Source organism: Crinia signifera, chromosome 1, assembly GCF_055691185.1.
Source record: "Crinia signifera chromosome 1, ASM5569118v1, whole genome shotgun sequence".
In the NCBI taxonomy this organism is placed as follows: domain Eukaryota; kingdom Metazoa; phylum Chordata; class Amphibia; order Anura; family Myobatrachidae; genus Crinia; species Crinia signifera.
The window spans coordinates 413,080,538-413,099,173 of record NC_139217.1 but is presented as its reverse complement, the minus strand read 5'-3'; the positions used below and the strand labels follow the sequence as shown (position 1 = coordinate 413,099,173).

Genomic DNA, 18,636 nt, shown 5'->3' with positions numbered 1-18,636 from the left:
CTGTTACTCTGGTCAGTACTGTCTGCTCATCAGCTCAGCACTGGGCAGCAGAAATCAGGTTCAGGGTACTAGGCAGGCAGCAAGTTTGGGGTGACCTGCAGGCAGTGGGCTTTGAGTGACAAACAGGCATCGGGATCAGTTTCCCTAGGCTAGAGCTATTTACTGTAGCAAGAGATTTAAAATCAGCATACAGCCTGAGCTGCGCTGATGGGTAACCAGACTGTATAGGCATGGCTGTCCTGCGCAGTGCCAGCATAATTAAGAAGTTCTGGAATAATACTGTATATTTACAGTGTTATTACTGGTTTAATCTACAAGGCACTCAAAAGAATGTATCTGTGCAGCAATAGAATCCCACGTGTGTGTGTGTGGCTAAACTACCCACAGGCCAAAGAACAGCACAGCAGTATGTGACCAGCACTTCTCTACCTTTAATCATTTTTGTATATGGATATTATTGTACTCATTTATTTTAAAATGAGAATAAAATAATGTATTTTTTATAAATAAAAGTCTGGAAGTTGACATTAATTGGCAGTTTAAGTACAAGCTCAGGTACACGTACCAAGTCCCTTTTTTTCTATAGTTTTCACTTTTCTTGTAATAATTAACTAGAATGCAGAGAAAAAGCCAAAAGTTTCACCTACTGGGATTAGTATTTTCTGAACCCTGCTCTTTGACCTCGTAGGTTCTATCAACTCAAATAACCTAATGACACGTGTGCTGTTGCCCCAAATGAACATTTGCCTAGTGGGTGCTGGGACGTGTCAAGAGGCCCACATTAGACTTCCTAAAGGATAGAACAGCCTAGGTGTTATAACAGGAGTGTCCTTCCTACTGTCCCCAAGCATGTATAATTGTCGCACTTTGTGGGACAGGAATGAGGGGAATCAGTGGAAAATTCAGAGTATGTCAGAATATGTGACTATTAGTGAATTCATGCTAACATGTCAGATTGCATAAGACTAAATTTGCATGAATTTTACAAACCCATTTCTTTTGTTTTAAGCTGGATACACACTATGGCCCTTATTCTGATTGAGTTGGACAGCTGCTTGTTCGGTTGGACGGCCGATGTATTGTGTTTGCGCATGCGCAGAGGAGCTTCTGCGCATGTGCGAATGCCTCGCACGTCGGAACACGGTGTGAGGTCCGTGCAGAAAAGGATCGTATGGAGCCATCCAATTTTTATTTGTACTGTATACTGTAGAGCATCTTTAATAGTGCTCACTTAAATATCAGAACATATCTGGACACAAATAAGTAGTGGCAAATGCAAACTGACCTGGGTCCTACATGCAGTATATTGTAGTACAGTATATTGTTGTCCTGTACTCTGTTCACTGTGCAGACTCCAACTAAACATTCTGTAGACCTGGATCCATGTTTTACCTGTGCAATGGATCATTAGGTTGGTGTAGGTGGCAGAATGCTTTCTCCGTTGCATCACCCATGTAATACCTCTGTTTTGCGCTGGGGTGCATCATTGTATTTGGGAACTGGGAGGAGAACTTTATCAGCATGTACTATGCTGACTGAAGGGTTTGAGGGAGGGGGGGGTTGACCAGTATAAAAAGACCTCCAAATTGACCCCTTTCCCCCCCAACATGGGACACTGCTGCCCGAGTGTGGGGCAGTGGGACAATCCCCAAAAAACAAGACTGTCCTGCAACAATCAGGATAGTTGAGAGGTATAGCTTTACTCCTGAATATTAATTGCATTGTCTGTCAGATGATTTTTATTGATTGATGGGCAGAACTGGCTATATCTATTGGTGTATTTGTTTTTGTTATTTTGTATACTAAAAGGTTAATAATTGCAATAAGGAATATTGTAAAATTAAGAAAATGCATTATTTAAATGTTTCCTATTATCAGCCACTGTTAAACCCACTGTTAGTTATCATAATGATAGCATAATGTCAAACATTCTTCCTGCTTGCTGTTAGTCATACGTACCCCATAACTAATAGAGCAGTACTGTGTGGCCCACAGTATTAAACCCTCTTGGAGTGTCCTTGTGTGCAGTACCCATGTCACACTGAGCTGCAGTCACTGTGAGAAATGACACAGGGACAGACACCAGCTGCTGCTGCCAGTGACCTTTGCTTTACTTACGGGTCTATGGCAGAGTTCACTAGGAAGTCCAAGTGCGCCTTAGTGCTTTAAACAGTGAATGATTAATAGTGGTCTGGAGGTGGTAAGGAGTATTTAGGGCATTGGGGTGTAATGGCATCATAGGAAATTGCATAAGGAATCTTTAAAACAGAGGCTTGAGGCTGATATAGTGCATAGTTGTCTACTCTCCTGGAAGTTGCTGGAGGCTTTCAATTTTATCGTGGAGCCCCCCCCCCCCCCCCCCCCAACCCTGAAAGAGCAGGCTTATCTCCCACATCCTAGTGAAGCATTTCGGGCATTTACGTGCCGTGAGGAGGGGGCAAGGATAAAATGATGCAATATGCCCCATCCTGTGGATTTGTGAATCGCTGCATTTTGCCAAAATGAGGGCAGTGGCTTGATGATGTCCAAGGCTGAGCAGAGGCTTGTTATGGTCGAAACAGCATTCAATATCTATCTCCCAGCTTGCAGCCATACAATGACTGGCGGTCCACATGCTGATTAGGGGATAGAGCTATCCACCAATCAGAGTGCTAAGAGCATTCAGTGTATGGTAGCATGTAAAAAGATGGCGCAGGACCAGAGGAGGGGCATGTTATGAGTTTGTTCCTGTGAGTGTGTAGGGGCCCAAGTGTATTGATGTGCCCAGGGCCTACTATTCTGTTAAGATGACTCTGTTGTGATGGAGGTGGCCAGAGCAAGCAAATTGCATCACCTCTTCCCATCCTCCAAGTTGCAACGGCATGAATCCCGCTTTGCACATATGGGGGCGGGGCTATTCCCCAAGAATGACATAATCACACCCTTGTCCCTCTCATTTCTATAGTGGGTAGGGTGTAGAAGGGTGCATTATTCTGGGCACACATAAGGTGCTATATCGTGCCATATATCATTCAGACTAGATTAGAATGATATATAATACACATGACCAATGGTGGTCCCATCTGGCATGTTGCACACCCAGTTGCATGATACAGCGAATTATGAAAAGCATCTACAGTACATGCGGCGGGTAACAATATATTACACCATCATCCACCACATTGTGCAGTGTACACAGCAGGCATGCTATCTTATGCATGGCAAACAATACGCAGTTTACGCATCCTCAAACCTGTTCCATGCATCCCCTTATGAGTGGTTGGCTCAGGTGCAAAAAAATAATTTGGGCCCCTCTCTTTACTTCAAAATATGCTACACAGCAGTGGGTGAAAGGGAGAGGCAGAGGGTGACAGAATAAGGCAGGGAGAGGCAGAGGGTGACAGTTAAAAGCAGGGGTGTAATAAGGGCAGGGGGAACCAGTGGGTGGCAGTATAATGCAGTAGGAGGCAGAGGTTAACAGCAGAAGGCAGGGGGCACTGGGTGACAGGGAAAGGCAGAGGATGACAGTGTAATGCAGGAGAGGTTGTCATATCGTACCTCCCAACATGGCCCTCTCTAGGAGGGACACAATGCTCTGCTCCTGGACTTCCCTCTTAATTTGGATTGCCATCACCTGTTGTAAACAGGGTCATTGATAAGAAAGGTATTTCCATACAGGTGAGGGTGATCTGAAATTAAGACAGAAGTCCAGGAATAGAGCATTCTGCCCCTCCTGGAGAGGGTAATGTTGGGAGGTATGTCATATAGAGGAAGACAGTGACAACAAAAGGAAAGGCAGAGTGTGACAGCAGCAGGTAGGGGGAGGCAGAGGGTGATGGGTCGTAGTGGGTTACAGGGAGAGTATGATAGGGAGATGTAGTGGGTGGCAGGGGTACAAGCACAATGTCCTGCATATGGTGTGGAGGACAGGGGCATGTACTTTGTTGGGGGAAGAAAAGGTCAGCCCTGCAGCCTTAAGGTCCCTCACACAGTGGGGACCACCCTGCATGCACTGGGCCATTCATCTGACATTGCTCAAAATGGACTGCTGGTCTGGATGGAGGGTCTCTCGAAGTTAGAGTGACCAACTCATCCCTTTAATCCGGGACACATATTAATTACACAGGTTCTGTGGTAGTTTAAAACAAGGTGAAATGGAGTCGTGAGGTGTGGCAGTTTAAAACCAGGTGAAAGCCAGCCACAGAACCTGTGTAATTAATATGTGTCCCAGAGTAAAGGGATGAGTTGGTCACCCTACTCGAAGTACTCAGGGGCCCCGGTGCAATGCAGCTGCTGCACCAAAGGTAGTTCCACCTCCAATTTATATCACAAAACTCAGAATAGTGGTTGTCAAATTTGGTCCTCAGGATCCTATACAGTTTGTGTTTTACAGGTCACCTAGCAGAAGTACAGGAACATTCATCACTTGTGATTCTGAGAGGAGACCTGGAAAACTTGCAATGTTTGGAGTCCTGAGGACTGAGCTTAAGAACCTGTGAACTAGATGTTAGCAGAGGTGCATTGATTTCTACCTAACAATATCAAATCTGTTTATTCACTCCTTATATCTTTCTATTCTATGAAACAATGCTTTCTCTACTAAATAAATCAACAAGGCTGATTATAGTCATAGTAAGGTACTGTACTTAAAACAAATCCTTATCATTAGTGGTTTTATTGATATCTGAAGTGTGTGGTTTGTGTGGGTATTTAAAAGGGTTAAACTTACTGGTTACTTGCCAAGAATGTTTATGAACAGCCTTACACAATAAAGGATCAGTAAGTACCATATACAGTATTTATGTGTTTGTCCATATAACCCTTTAATGACCTGGAGTACTTTGTACTTTTATGACTAGAATTTCAATACTTTCGTCATATTGCTGATTAAGTAATAATGTACTTGAACATGTATTACTTTCTTTATATAGTACCTACAAATGGAGCTAGGCTCCCTCTTGCTGGCGAATCGCCAGACTGTCTCTGCTGGCGACCCGGCGCTCCATCTGACTAATACGCGCGTGCGTCTCACGCACACGCGCGTCTCAGCTTCCGGGCGGCAGGGCGATGGGAACCCTGTCCGTCTCCGCTTCAGGGTTAAGGGGGGGGGGGTTCGGGGAGGCGGTGGGGACCCCGGGTGACCGCCGACAAGCCGGCGGGGACCCGGGGGAAGCGCCGTCGGAAGGGGACGTGCACGCATCTCATGCGCGCGCATCCCCTTTCGCAGATACAGATGGGGGCTGGCGGGGGATGGCGGCTGGCGATTCTGCCGCCATCCCCTGCAAAGACAAGCCCGGCTCCATCTGTACATACAGTATTGCAAATGGTATGCAGTTAATAGGTATATATATATATATATATATATATATATATATATATATATATATATATATATATATATTACACACATCAAGGTCTCTCCTGCAGCCACCAAGCTGTGAGGTATATAACTGCAAGATGGATGTCAGCTGCCCACGCTGTCCTTGCACAGGGGGCCCGCAGATCAGAGACACCATAGAGGTGTCTCAGATCTGCGAGCACTGAAGAAATCATTTGATGGTCACCAAACCCCGTGAGAAATTCGCAGCCTTGCAAGTCAACCAGAATAAAGACCTAGGTGTGGACTAGTGGTAGGGATTGCGGTCTCACAGCAGGGGGCATGGCTGTGCATCACACCCCATTTTTGTGGTCCAATGTTGCGGGGCTGACAATAGTTAGGGATGGTCATCAGAAGCCCATAATCAAATGATGGCTGGGCATCTGCCATGGAATATTTCTATGTGGTGGTAACTGACCATCGCATCAAAAGAGTTCAATAGGAAAAAAATCATATGATTTGCACATGCACAAAAAACCCTCAGCGTGCCCTTGCCAAAACACCACAACATGACTGGGTAAGGTTGGGATTGGGGGCGGGACCATTGCAACACCATCATATGTTTACCATTTGATGGCAATAGCAAAACCACCATCAAATAGTAAAACCACTACCATCGGAATAAAAACACTGATGGTTGCGAAACTTTGCGATGCAATCTTCATCCCTACCACTTGTTCCTAAACCTAGTGTTTTAATAGCAGCAAGGGAGACCTTCCAAACTTGCACTCTATGGCCTGCAGGTAGAGTAGTGGGACAGTGCCTGAAAAACAGGACTATGCCATGATTCTGCCCAAGTGTGGTGGCTAGGTGCAGCGACAATGGCGACAGAGCTCTGTGACCCTGGTGAGATTCAAAACTAAACTGAAGTATAAAAATAGCTGTCCTGCATGTGTAGTCTACATGCAAAAAGCAGGCAGTATTTGTACACCCCTTGCAAAGGTTTATTCTGGACAATCCCACCTTAGAACTTACCCCAACAGCTGTATTCCCAGTCCTGTAGCATAAGGATACATATAGCAGTTTATCTATTTCATAATCTTGTCAACAGAATGTACCTGGAATATTATTTCTTGCATAGCCTATAATTAACTTTATCTAGAGATCTTATCTGATATCGGAACATAATAAACAGTGGTGATTTACCGGTGCTGAGCGGGTGAGATCTAGGGAGAGAGAGAAGGAAGGTTGTTGATACATTATTTCTGCATGTTGAAACATTTGCTGCCTGAATGCCAAGCTGCTCCGTATGGGTAAACACTGAGCGTGCTTCAACACATTGGCATTTCTTGGAGAAGCGTGATTTTGAAACATGATAAAAATGACAACAGATGTCAATAGATGTTTATACAAGCATTAAGGAGTCCATAGATCAGTAGTGCTGTGATAGAGAATGTTTCTCAGGTCAATTTACCATTAAAATATTGTGGGTTAGTGGAGTTATGATCATCTCTGCAGTATACTGGCTGGTAGCTCACCATCTGATCCATGTCCCCTCCCTTTAATTTATTGCATTACTTTTTATTCTGAAATACTCCTCAATTCAGCGAGGGACATTTCCCTTGGCCACGCAAGCTGCCTTGTGACGCTCAGCCTGTGTAAGGTCAGACTAACCCAGAATGGGCATTGCAGTCAGGATGTTCCCCTTAAACAGCTATCACAAATGTAGGCAGGGGGTGGCATGCAGGTAGGGAACTGTATGCAGGCAGGGGGTGGTATGCAGGCAGGGAACGGTATGCAGGCAGGGGATGGTATGCATTCATGGGGTGGCAGACAGGGGGTGACAGGCAGGGGGGGCATGCAGACAGGGGGTGACAGGCAGGCGGTGGCATGCAGGCAGGGAACTGTATGCAGGTAGGGAACTGTATGCAGGCAGGGAACGGTATGCATTCAGGGGGGCATGCAGACAGGGTGACATGCAGGCAGGAGGTGGCATGCAGACAGGAGGTGGTATGCAGGCAGGCAGTGGCGTAACTACATTTTGGGCGCCCCCCCGCCATTAAAGGGAGGGCGCCCAGCCACTCACCCGCCCCTCCGCCCGCCGCACCAACCCCCGCAGTCTTACCTAGGTTCAGTACGCGCTGGTCCCTGCTCCCTTCTTCTGCTATGAGGACCACCACAAAATGTCCGCCCCCATACAGCAGACAGTTTCAGAGAACTGTGTGCTATATGGGGGCGGCCATTTTGTGGTGGCCCTCAGCAGAAGAAGGGAGCCAGGACCGGACCAGCGCATACTGAACACAGGTAAAGACTGGGGATGGGGGGGTTTGCGGGGGTTGGTGCGGCGGGCGGCGGGGTGTAACGTAACTATAGCACTGCAGCCCCCGGCGCCCGCACATGCATAGCGCCCCCCCGCGGTCGCGGGGGATGCGGTGCTATAGTTACGCCCCTGCAGAGAGGGGGTGGTATGCAGGCAGGGGGTGGTATGCAGGCAGGGGATGTTATGCAGGCAGGGGGTGGTATTGAGGCAGGAGGTGGTGTGCAGGCAGGGGGTGGTGTGCAGGCAGGGGGTGGTATGCAGGCAGGGGGTGGTATGCAGGCAGGGGATGTTATGCAGGCAGGGGTTGGAATGCAGGCAGGGGATGGTATAGAATATTTCTGGTGACAAAAGAAAACTTGCTCCTTTAAGAGATTGGTAGTGTAACAGCATGAATGGCTCTTAATGAAGCTGGTTGCAGCAAAGACAAATTAGGCCTGACACATTTACAAAAGCTTCTAAAAATGAAAAGAGATGATCTTGCCCATAGCAACCATTCAGATTCTGTGTATTATTTTCAAGGATGCAATTGAGAAGCGATAGATGGGATCTGAATGGTTACTATAGGCAACATCACCTCTTTTAATTTTAAGAAGTTTTGGTAAATGTACCAGTGAGCTGCAAGATAGGAGGACATCAAGTCCTGTCCCAAACAACAAAGGGAGGGAATGATGACCCTGAGGGGTAAATGTATGAAGCTTGGAGAAGTGGTATCTACCCCCATAAAGAACTTTATGGGCAAGGTGAAAATGCTCCAGCCAATCAGCTCCTAACTGTCAATTTACATATAGGAGCTGATTGGCTGGAGCATTATCACCTTGCACATAACGTTCTTTATGGGAATAGATACCAATTCTCCAAGCTGCATACATTTACCCTCCTGATTGTTTGCATTATAGATTATTCATTTCTATTCTATTATTTATTTTAGTAAATCCATTGTTATTTTATTTATTTTAAAATGTACAAATGAATAGACTTCACCAAAACAAATGAAGTATGACAGTATAAATGGTTATATAGTAAATTCATTATAATGAAAAAAACTGTTGTAAAATGGTAACAATGTAACTGGTGAATGTAGTGCTTAAAGTAGAATTATTTTGTTAAGGTGCCCATACACGGTGCGTTTGCCGCAGGCATCTCATCGCACAGTACAAAAAGTATGTGCTGCACATGTAAAAAAATCGCATGTAAAATGCATGCGTTGCGATGCGATCATCGCACCGTGTATGGGCACCTTAACTGATATCTCCCAGTTGATAAGAACATGAACTAAAAATCATTACTTTTTTATTAAAGTGGAAAAGAACATCTGTGTGTACCCCGAAATATAAAAATGACCCACACAAAACAAAAACAGCATCTATCATTGATCATAAAAACTGTACATAGATGGAAATAGAACAAACACACATAGGGCCTTATTCTGGTTAGGTCTGTGAAACGTACGTATGGTCCGTTTCACCGTACGTTTCCCGTACGCTAGTGGTGAGCGAAAGTCCGCCCACAGTACAGCCCAACACGGACGGTCACAAACACCGACAATGGGGAGTGGCGTACACTTGAGCATATGCCACCGTGTACGGACGGATCTCCCTCTTAGCCACCTATACCTGGCGTTCATCAGAGCGTACGCCACCGTGTACGGACGGATGTTGTCCGTTTTCACACCGACACCTTCCGTATATCTGAGCGTACGTCACAATGCAAGTAGAAATTGAGTCCAAAAACATCCTTGTTGCTCTTAGATGTGGTTTATGTGTCTTTTTCCATATAAAAAACTGTTATGTTTGTGTTACAGTGAAAAAGTTCTGTGAATTCAGTGTCCTGCTTTTTAAAGTATACCAAAACACTTTCTGAATGGGTGTAGATGGTTATAAAATAACTACCTTGACATATATAAGCAGGTCTTAGTATGAATATTAGCTCAAATTAAACCAACCTTTACATGTAGAGAAGTGTAGAAAGATATGATTCCAATGTGTTTGAGGGCTGTGTGTGGCGTGCAGGTAGTAAAATCATGGTTTTCACTTAATAGGCTGCAGCATTGCTTATTACATTCAGGTGTAGTAATCAACGTTAATTAGCAGACCCAGGCGTCCGCTCTCATACGGTATCTCTAGGGGTGGTCTGGAGCTATCTTTGGCGTCCGCCTGTTTTTGGTCCAAAATGCACGGTGCGTTCGCCGATCGAGGCGGTTGTGGCACCGTACATTTTGTGTGCACACCCCCATGTTTACGCCCAGTTTTCCTCATTATTCCGGCCGCTCCCATAAAAACGCTCACATGCAGCCCACAATGACCGTGTTCTTGCGGACAGGTTTTTTCGCACGGAGAGACCCGTCCGTGAGCGGTGTGCGGTCGCCAAACATGCGCATTGGGAAAGCTACGCATGCGCAGATGAAAAAAAAAAACGATCCGCCCGTATACGGTCCCACCGTACCAAACAGAATAAGGCCCACACTGTAGGGCCTGATCCATAAATGGATGCAGATCACAAAGCAGCCACAGCTTAGAACGCAGCAGCTGTGTAATAATATGCTAATGCCACAGGAGGTGTCTTGTGTAAATAGACCTCTACAGATCTGCACATGTGCGTTCCTACAGTAATTTGCACATGTGCACATTGCTAATCATCAGAGTTGTTTGTGTACATCTCTAAATTAGGCCCATAGCCGGGATTGGTATGAAATCCCGGCGGTCGGAAACCCGGCGTTCAATATACCGATGCCGGAATCCCGACTGGCAAAATCCCGACAAGGGGGGGGCGTGGATCGACCCCCCCTTGCGGGCTCGCTGCGCTTGCCATGCAGCAGGCCCGGTGCCTCGCTAATCTCAGCACACTAATTTATTCTCCCTCTATGGGTGTCGTGGACACCCACGGAAGGAGAAAGTGTCGGGATTTTGGCGGTCGGGATTCCGGCGTCGGGATTTTGAACGCTGGGATTTCAACTGCATCCCCCATAGCCACATGGTCATGAGCCTGTCATTGAATAAAGCAGATGTAATAATTATCTAACATTGCAATTCTTGTTATTGCCTGTAATACTGGATAATTGCATATTAGATCATTTGTGCAAGATCTTCATGTATCGTATTACTGTATAAAGTATCAGAAATCGCAAAACTCTAATAATTGCCTGCCATAGGTAATAGGCCTGATTCAGGGGTGCACACAAGTCATGCCCGGCTGCCATTACTCACAGATTTGTAAGTGTAAAAATATGCAAATGTCAGTCTGAGCATTCCTTTTCTGTACTTCCTTTTCACTGACTGAGCAAACCCTGGGATGCCAGCTTTGTATGAGCAATGCTCAACTCAACACTCCCATAACACACCCATGACACTCCCATAACACACCCATGACACTCCCATAACACACCCATGACACTCCCATAACACGCCCATGACACTCCCATAACATGCCCATGACAATCCCATAACATGCCCGTGACGCTCCCATAAAATGCCCGTGACACTCCCATAACACGCCCGTGACACTCCCATAACACGCCCGTGACACTCCCATAACACGCCCGTGACACTCCCATAACACGCCCGTGACACTCCCATAACATGCCCATGACAACTCTTTTTGCAATCACTTTAGGTCACCTCCCAGCAGATGTGTTTGATTTAAAAGAAGACAAACAGTTCAACATTTACAGTGATTACAAATGATAAAAACGTGTATTATATCATACTGACTGAAATATTGTATTTCTGTTTTCCAGGTGTTTTATTCCCAATGTATATGCAGCTCTCTTTACCGCAGCACTGGTTCCATTAGTTTGCCTTGTGGTGGTGCTTGTGGTCTTCATCCATGCATACCAAGTGACACAGCAATGGAAAGCATACGATGATGTGTTCAGAGGGAGAAGTAATGGCACAGGTACAGTATACAATGTTCCTATCTCAGTTCTGCATAGTAATGTGCTAACTATGAACTGTAAATGTTTAAATTTGCATTAAAATATTCATCTTTGCTGGTGTACATGAAATCCTCATAGCAGAAGTGCAGCCTACATTACCCATTTATAGTCATTTCTGTCCGCGGCACTAGTAGCAGCAGGGGAACGCCCAATTCAGACTTAACCGCTAATGTGGGCGTTCCCCTGCGCGCCCCCTTCCCTCCCCTCACAGGCCATGTGCAGAGAGAGTTAGATTTGTGTGAGTTATTTTGTTTCTGTGCAGGGTAAATACTGGCTGCATTTTTTTTACACTGCAGTTTAGATTTCAGTTTCAACACACCCCACCCAAATGTAACTCTCTCTTCACATGTTACATCTGCCCCACCTGCAGTGCACATGGTTTTGCCCATTTTCCAAACGAATTTGTACTGCGATCAGATCTGAATAAGGGCCACAGTGTGAATGCCTCAGCAAGTGCGATACTTGCCGAAGGCACTCGCAAAGGGGCCTCGCGCATGGGCATATTCACACATACGCATGTGCAGACCCCCACTATCAAAAACAGGGATTCATTCGGACCAAACGAACGGGACTGAATCGGCCTCTTCGTGCATAACATAACATATCTGTTATTGTTCACCCTATTGAAGATGGGATGTTACCCATAGAAACCAGTCAGATTCTACATCTTATATACTTTGCAGCTTCTAGAAGATAATAGATAGAATCTGATTGGTTGCTATGGACAACATCCCGCCTACAATAGAACTCCCATCTTATTAAATTTGGTTCTTCCTCATCTTTGCGGCTACCGCTTACGCTACAGAACTTACATAGCATACGGCGAGCTGCGAGGGTTATTTTTGGGGTCCACGCCACCCTCCTGTGACCACACCGCCATCTATTACCTTTAGTAAAGTTGTGGCGAGCAAAGCGGAGCGGAGTCAATTGCGATTTACGTAGTGGCTAACGTAACTGGCGTAAGCGGGGGCCCCAAAGTTGAGGAAGAGCCACTAACAGCTACTTTGTACCTAATAATGAGTGACCATTGAACTGTGGCTATAGAAGTTGTACATTCATTTAGTATCAGGTCCTACAGTATACTCCGCCATCAATGATATACAGTACATGTAATGTCAGGTGCTATTTACTCATTCTGAATGCCTACCTCTATATCAGTGGTTCCCAACCTGGGGTACTAGTACCCTGCAGACCAGTTGGGGGTACTTGAAAATAATATTGGTAATGGCAGAAGATGAAAAAAAGTATTGGTACTTATGTAGTAACTGGGCTGCCGATTTTGAAATCGGGTCCATCGCATCGCATCGCACCCGACCATATCGCATGCGATGCGATGCGATGCGATGCGATGGACCCGATTTTTCCATAGGATTCAATGTTAAAATGGACTGAGTCCATTTTAACATGGAATTCAATGGGAAAAAGGGGTCCTTTTCATACCCCTACTATCCAAGTGGGCATGGAGTTGGATATAAACCTGTGGCGAGCGTAGCGAGCCACCGAGCCCGAAGCGTGGCGAGCGTAGCGAGCCCCGCGAGGGGACGCAGAATACCGTCCCCTCGCGGGGCTCGCTTCGCTCGCCACGCTTCGGGCTCGGTGGCTCGCTACGCTCGCCACAGGTTTATATCCAACTCCATGCCCACTTGGATAGTAGGGGTATGAAAAGGACCCCTTTTTCCCATTGAATTCCATGTTAAAATGGACTCAGTCCATTTTAACATTGAATCCTATGGAAAAATCGGGTCATCGCATCGCATCGCATCGTATGCGATGCGATGCGATATCGCATCGCATCGCATCTGATTGTATGCCTTAACTTAAGGCATACAATCAAAAAATCGGCAGCCCAGATACTACATAAGTACCAAAGTATTTTGATGGCAGAAGAAGACCCATTGCTATGGAGAAGAACCATGTTGTGTCACTTATAGTTCTGTCTTCAGCGTCATCAGCGTCTCATTGTGCTTTTGCCTGACCATCAATCCAATGGGAGCTACCTGCGCTGCCTTAAGACATCAGCGATCATCTGCCCTGCACTGACACGGGTGGAAGAAGCAGCGGCATTAATCCTACAGGTGTAAGTGGGAAACCTGGAGACAGGGCCGGCGCCACCACTAGGCAGGTCTAGGCATTTGCCTAGGGTGCTGGCTACTGGAGGGCGGCAGTTCAGCCCTCGCCCCCGTCCAAAGGGGGTACCTGCTGCGCTGTCTGGGGAGCGGGCAGGGGGGTCCATGCCGGCTTCTGACAGGAGCCTGCAGTGGTGTCCTTGCCGCGCGGGTACCTGCGGCGCTGTGTATAAAGCTGGCGGCGGTGGGGGGTCCCTGCAGTGAATAAGAAATAACTAGCGCTATCCGCCGGGCTATGCGGCGGCACGGGAAGCGCTGCCGGGTTTGAAAACACTGGCCGCACGCTGATTGGCTGAGATTCAGCCAATCAGCGTGCGGCCAGTGTTTTCAAAACAGAAGCGCTTCCAGCGCCGCCGCATAGCGCTCGTTATTTCTTATTCACTGCAGGGACCCCCTGCCGTTACCAGCTTTATACACATCGCCGCAGGTACCCGCGCGGCAAGGACACCACTGCAGGCTCCTGTCAGACGCCAGCATGGACCTCTCTGCCCGCTCCCCAAACGGCGCAACAGGTACCCCCCACCCCGACTCGCCTGGGGCACTCCGATGCCTTGCACCGGCCCTGCCTGGAGACAATACACAACCAGCTGCCAGACACGGAAGGGCAAGATTCCTGTCCGCTACTCATTAATATGAGGATACGTATACCGCTCACTTTCACTCCACTCATAAGTACTGTCTATATTTTAAATTGAGAGGAGGGGGGACTCATCAATGAAAAGCCTAATCAAGGGGTACGGGAGAGAAAAAAGGTTGGGAACCACTGCTCTATATGCTCCATACAATATGTTACCTACAGGAAATTGCCTTAGTATGTTGATTCCATCCTCCTACCTCCAGCCCACGCTTGCTGGGGATTTTATAGCATGTTTGTTAAGCTCTTCCTCAATTGAAACATGTTAGAAACTGAAGTCAGACAGCTGCGCCATCTAATAATAGATGTCTGGCCCAAACAGGCCTCTTATTCCGCTCCCAGGCCTAAACTGCGCTGTGTAACAAATAAAGGGAACCTGAAGAATGTGTACATATCCCTGTGCACTGTATTCTCAGAATCCCCGCTTCACCAGTGTTACAGTTTCTTGGAAAGAACATAACTTTGTACTTTAGGTCTGAAAACTATTTGCTACGTATGTTTCTGATCCTTATCATTTGCAGATGAATCTTACACCCACATAGTGCTTCTCTTTCACATTGCTCCTAATGCCAGTACAAAGTCTTTCCATAGTGTGCATCGGGTACGGACCAAATGGTAGTCAGTATCTAGGTCGACAGTCAATCGAAATGGAAAAGGTTGACACATGGAAAAAGTCAACATCAGTTTAGGGTTTTCCCAAAAAAATTGTGTCACTGTTAACACCTCAGCACATGGAGCCCCAATTAGTGTAACGTGTACTCTCACATGGCTCAATTTACTCACTACATTACCTTTCCCAATTGGAGTCCATGTGGATGTTCAAGTATGAAAAAGACAAAAAAAAATCTCATATCAACCTTCTCATGTGTCAACCAGTGGCAATTTTTACCTATGGGCTGCAGGACTGCAGCGCCTCCAGGTAAAATCTGCTACTTTGCTCAATAAAGTCAAGCCAGATGTCTACCTGACTGCACTGGCTTCACTCTGACTGACAGTGACTTTCTATTGGAAGTCCAACCTGCCAGTTACCCAAGGCAGTCCCATTGAAAGGTGTTCCCTCCCTCCGTGTTGCCTCTATGGGCTGCTACAGCTGCAGCCCATAGAATATGGGGTATGCACATGCGCCAGTCCTGGTGCCTGTCATCTGCAATGTATGGGCACCGGGAGTGTGATCTAGCTTCTATGGCATACTTGCCTACTTTTGAAAACTAATTTCAGGGAGATTTGAGCTGCTAAAAGAACGCAACGTGTCGCTGAGAGGGTGTGTCATGCTCCGCCCAGTGGGCATGTCTAACTTCACCTATGGGCGCACCTATGGCCACTATGGGGTTTTTGTGCAGTGGCAGAAGAAAACTCTGGACCACTTTGGGCCTGATTCAGTTACGAATGTTGCTTCCTTGTCACACTGCACTAAACATGTGAAAGACAACTTCTGCCTCTTTTGCTGCCTATACATATATAAGTATGCATTACACACATCTACCCCACAACCCTCCCCTCATATTGCAGTCAGTACACACCACTATATTACATTACACACATTCCCCCATATTACACCCAGTACATACACGCTATTACATTACACCAGGGCTTGGCAAATGTTTAAAAATGTATGAGCCAGGATGAAAGTGTGGGAACTAAACAAGTAAAAGACCGTGATAGTGCGCGCCGAAGGCGCGCAAAAAATTACACCGCAATGCCTATTATATGACAAAAGCTGGGCAGAGTAGGGGACAATCCACCTGGCTCCGGCTGTATTAGATCAGGTCCGCATCGTGATTATGTCAAAACTTTAGGGCCAATTGGAGCTTGTGGTCCGACAGCCAGTCAGGAGCCACCACTGTTGCTCCTGCTTGGCTCCCGAAGTGCGAGCTCCGATTGGTCGCAAGCCATCTCCACACTGCGGACTTGATCTGACACAGCCGGAGCCAGGTGGAATCAGGGGGATTGTCCCCCACTCTGCCTGGCTGTTGCATTAACACAAACCACCACTCACAGCGTGATCAGATGCCTGGCAAATCTGGTCACCAGCAGGGTCTGGTCACCATTGAGACTTGGCACCGGGGTTTGTCTAGCCCTGCGTTACGCACAGCTCCCCCATACACACACATATTACAACCAGTACACACACACACACACCATTATATTAAATTATACACAGCACGCCATATTACAGCCAGTACACACACACACACACACACACACACTGCTATTACATTACACACACACACACACCACACCATTACACAGTAATACATTATACACCCCCCCTCCCCCCCAAATCATATTAAAGCCATTAAAACACACAGCCAACTCCTAAATAACACACACACCTTTTATACAGCCCACCCTTTGCCCCAGGAGATACAGCTCTCACCTGCCTGTGTTCTCCCTCCTGTGGAAGTGCAGGGACCCGGCAGTGTAGTGGAGCAGGCAGCTGAGCTCTCCGTAGGCAGACATAGAAGCAGGAAGGAAGAGGCAGGAGCAGGGCATGTGCCCCTGATACACGGAGCCTGGCTGCTGCTGCTGCTCTGAGTGTGGTGGGCGGGGCCAGCCTCAGCCGTGCAGAGCCCTGGCTGCTGTCAGTCTCACTCTCTCCTACTCCCGGTGATCAGCAGCACTAGACTGACTACCTCTCAGCTCGGCCACCGTTACTCGCGGTGGCCGGCTGTGATGCGCGCATGCGCAGTCTGTCTCTCTAGGGAGGGGGTCCCAAAAACCGGGAGGATAGAGCCGGTTTGCGGGGCAGCGGGAGGCTCCTGTAAAATCCGGGAGCCTCCCGCTAAAAGCGGGAGGGTAGGCAAGTATGTATGGGCTGCTGCCGAAGCAGCCCACAGCAGCTGGGGGCCAGCGCATGAGCAATACTGAGGACGATACTGCACATGCTCCGGACCCACAAACACGGTGGGGACCGGCAGGGACCAGCGTGGGCGGCATCGGTGGGATCCAGCGGCAGCACCAGTGGAGCGGGGGGTTGCATCACAGCCAGCAGCAGCCCCTCTCCTACACTAAGGTAGGAGCCACCAATGGTGTAGACCATTGCCACATCGGCCTGTTGATGGTGTTGACCTTTTGTCAATGTTGACCTAGGGCACCTTTTGTCAATGATGACCTAGCACATGTCGACCTATTGACTGTCAACCAAGACATGGTTGACCTATCATATGGATCCCATGTACATCCTGTGTTCGAATGTACAATGTCTACTTGCATGACAAGGAAATTGAGCTTATGTTGGGTCTTTCAAAAGCCCTATTGTACGTACACTCTAGAACAGGCATGTCCAACCTGCGGCCCTCCAGATGTTGTGAAACTACACATCCCAGCTTGCCTTGCAATAGTTTTAGCATTCCCCAATAGCAATACTATGGCAAGGCATGCTGGGATGTGTAGTTTCACAACATCTGGAGGGCCGCAGGTTGGACATGCCTGCTCTAGATGATATAGTGAGCGTTATGCTCTGTAACGACCATTGTTGACAACACTTTTGTGCATATCATCTAGTGTGAACACACTATATTAGTGGTTTACAAACTCGGTCCTCAGGACCTAACACAGTTCACGTTTTCCAGGACACCCGGCAGGTGCACAGGTGCACTCATTACTGACTGACACATTTTAAATGATCCAGAGGTGGAACTAATTCATTTACTAGATTCTGTGAGGAGACCTGTAAAACATGCCCTGTGCGGGGTCCTGAGGACCGAGTTTGAGGACCTGTGCACTATATCATTCATTGTGCCTAGCGACGACAAGTATGTATGCACTTGCCAATGCCAACACCCCTAACAGCTCCAGTATGTGCATTGATGAGGATCGGGACTTATTAGTAATAGAACGTGCTGCCTGTTAGTGAATATATCTGTCTTTCTGGCTTGCAGAGATACCCTTGATCTTGTACCTCTTTGCTCTTATATCGATGACATGGCTTTGGGGTGGATTACACGTGGCTTACAGATACCTCTGGATGTTGGTTCTCTTCATTATTTTCAACAGCCTACAGGTAATATTGTTTTATTGTCCTTATTTCATTTTATAGCATCTTCTAAAAATACCCTAAAAGCCCTAAAAAGTCATCAAATGCTCCAATTACCCGATGTATACTGCACACACAATAGATGGGACACGTACATTAAGACAACTAACGGGTCCCATGCATCTATTGGCTGAATTCCAGTTCTGGTGCTGCCGATCCGATCTGCTGGTTAAGAATTGCAGATCGGCAGACATCGATGATCAGAGTGTCCAATCCCGATAATTGCTTTGTCATAATCTGCAAATGAAGTATTTCCAACATGTTGGTCCACTCCGATATATGTGAATGAGACG

The 18,636-nt window shown here is 47.0% G+C and overlaps 1 protein-coding gene across 4 annotated transcripts in view; it reads left to right on the top strand.

Moving 5' to 3' along the window:
- Nucleotides 1-18,636, top strand: part of ADGRV1 (adhesion G protein-coupled receptor V1) — a 461,586-nt gene that overhangs the window by 434,992 nt on the left and 7,958 nt on the right. For all 4 annotated transcript variants that reach the window (XM_083151800.1, XM_083151798.1, XM_083151797.1 and 1 more), the window contains 2 exons: nt 11,350-11,507; nt 18,189-18,310. In XM_083151800.1, the coding sequence (XP_083007926.1) occupies nt 11,350-11,507; nt 18,189-18,310 (280 nt within the window). The remainder of the gene's footprint in view (nt 1-11,349; nt 11,508-18,188; nt 18,311-18,636) is intronic.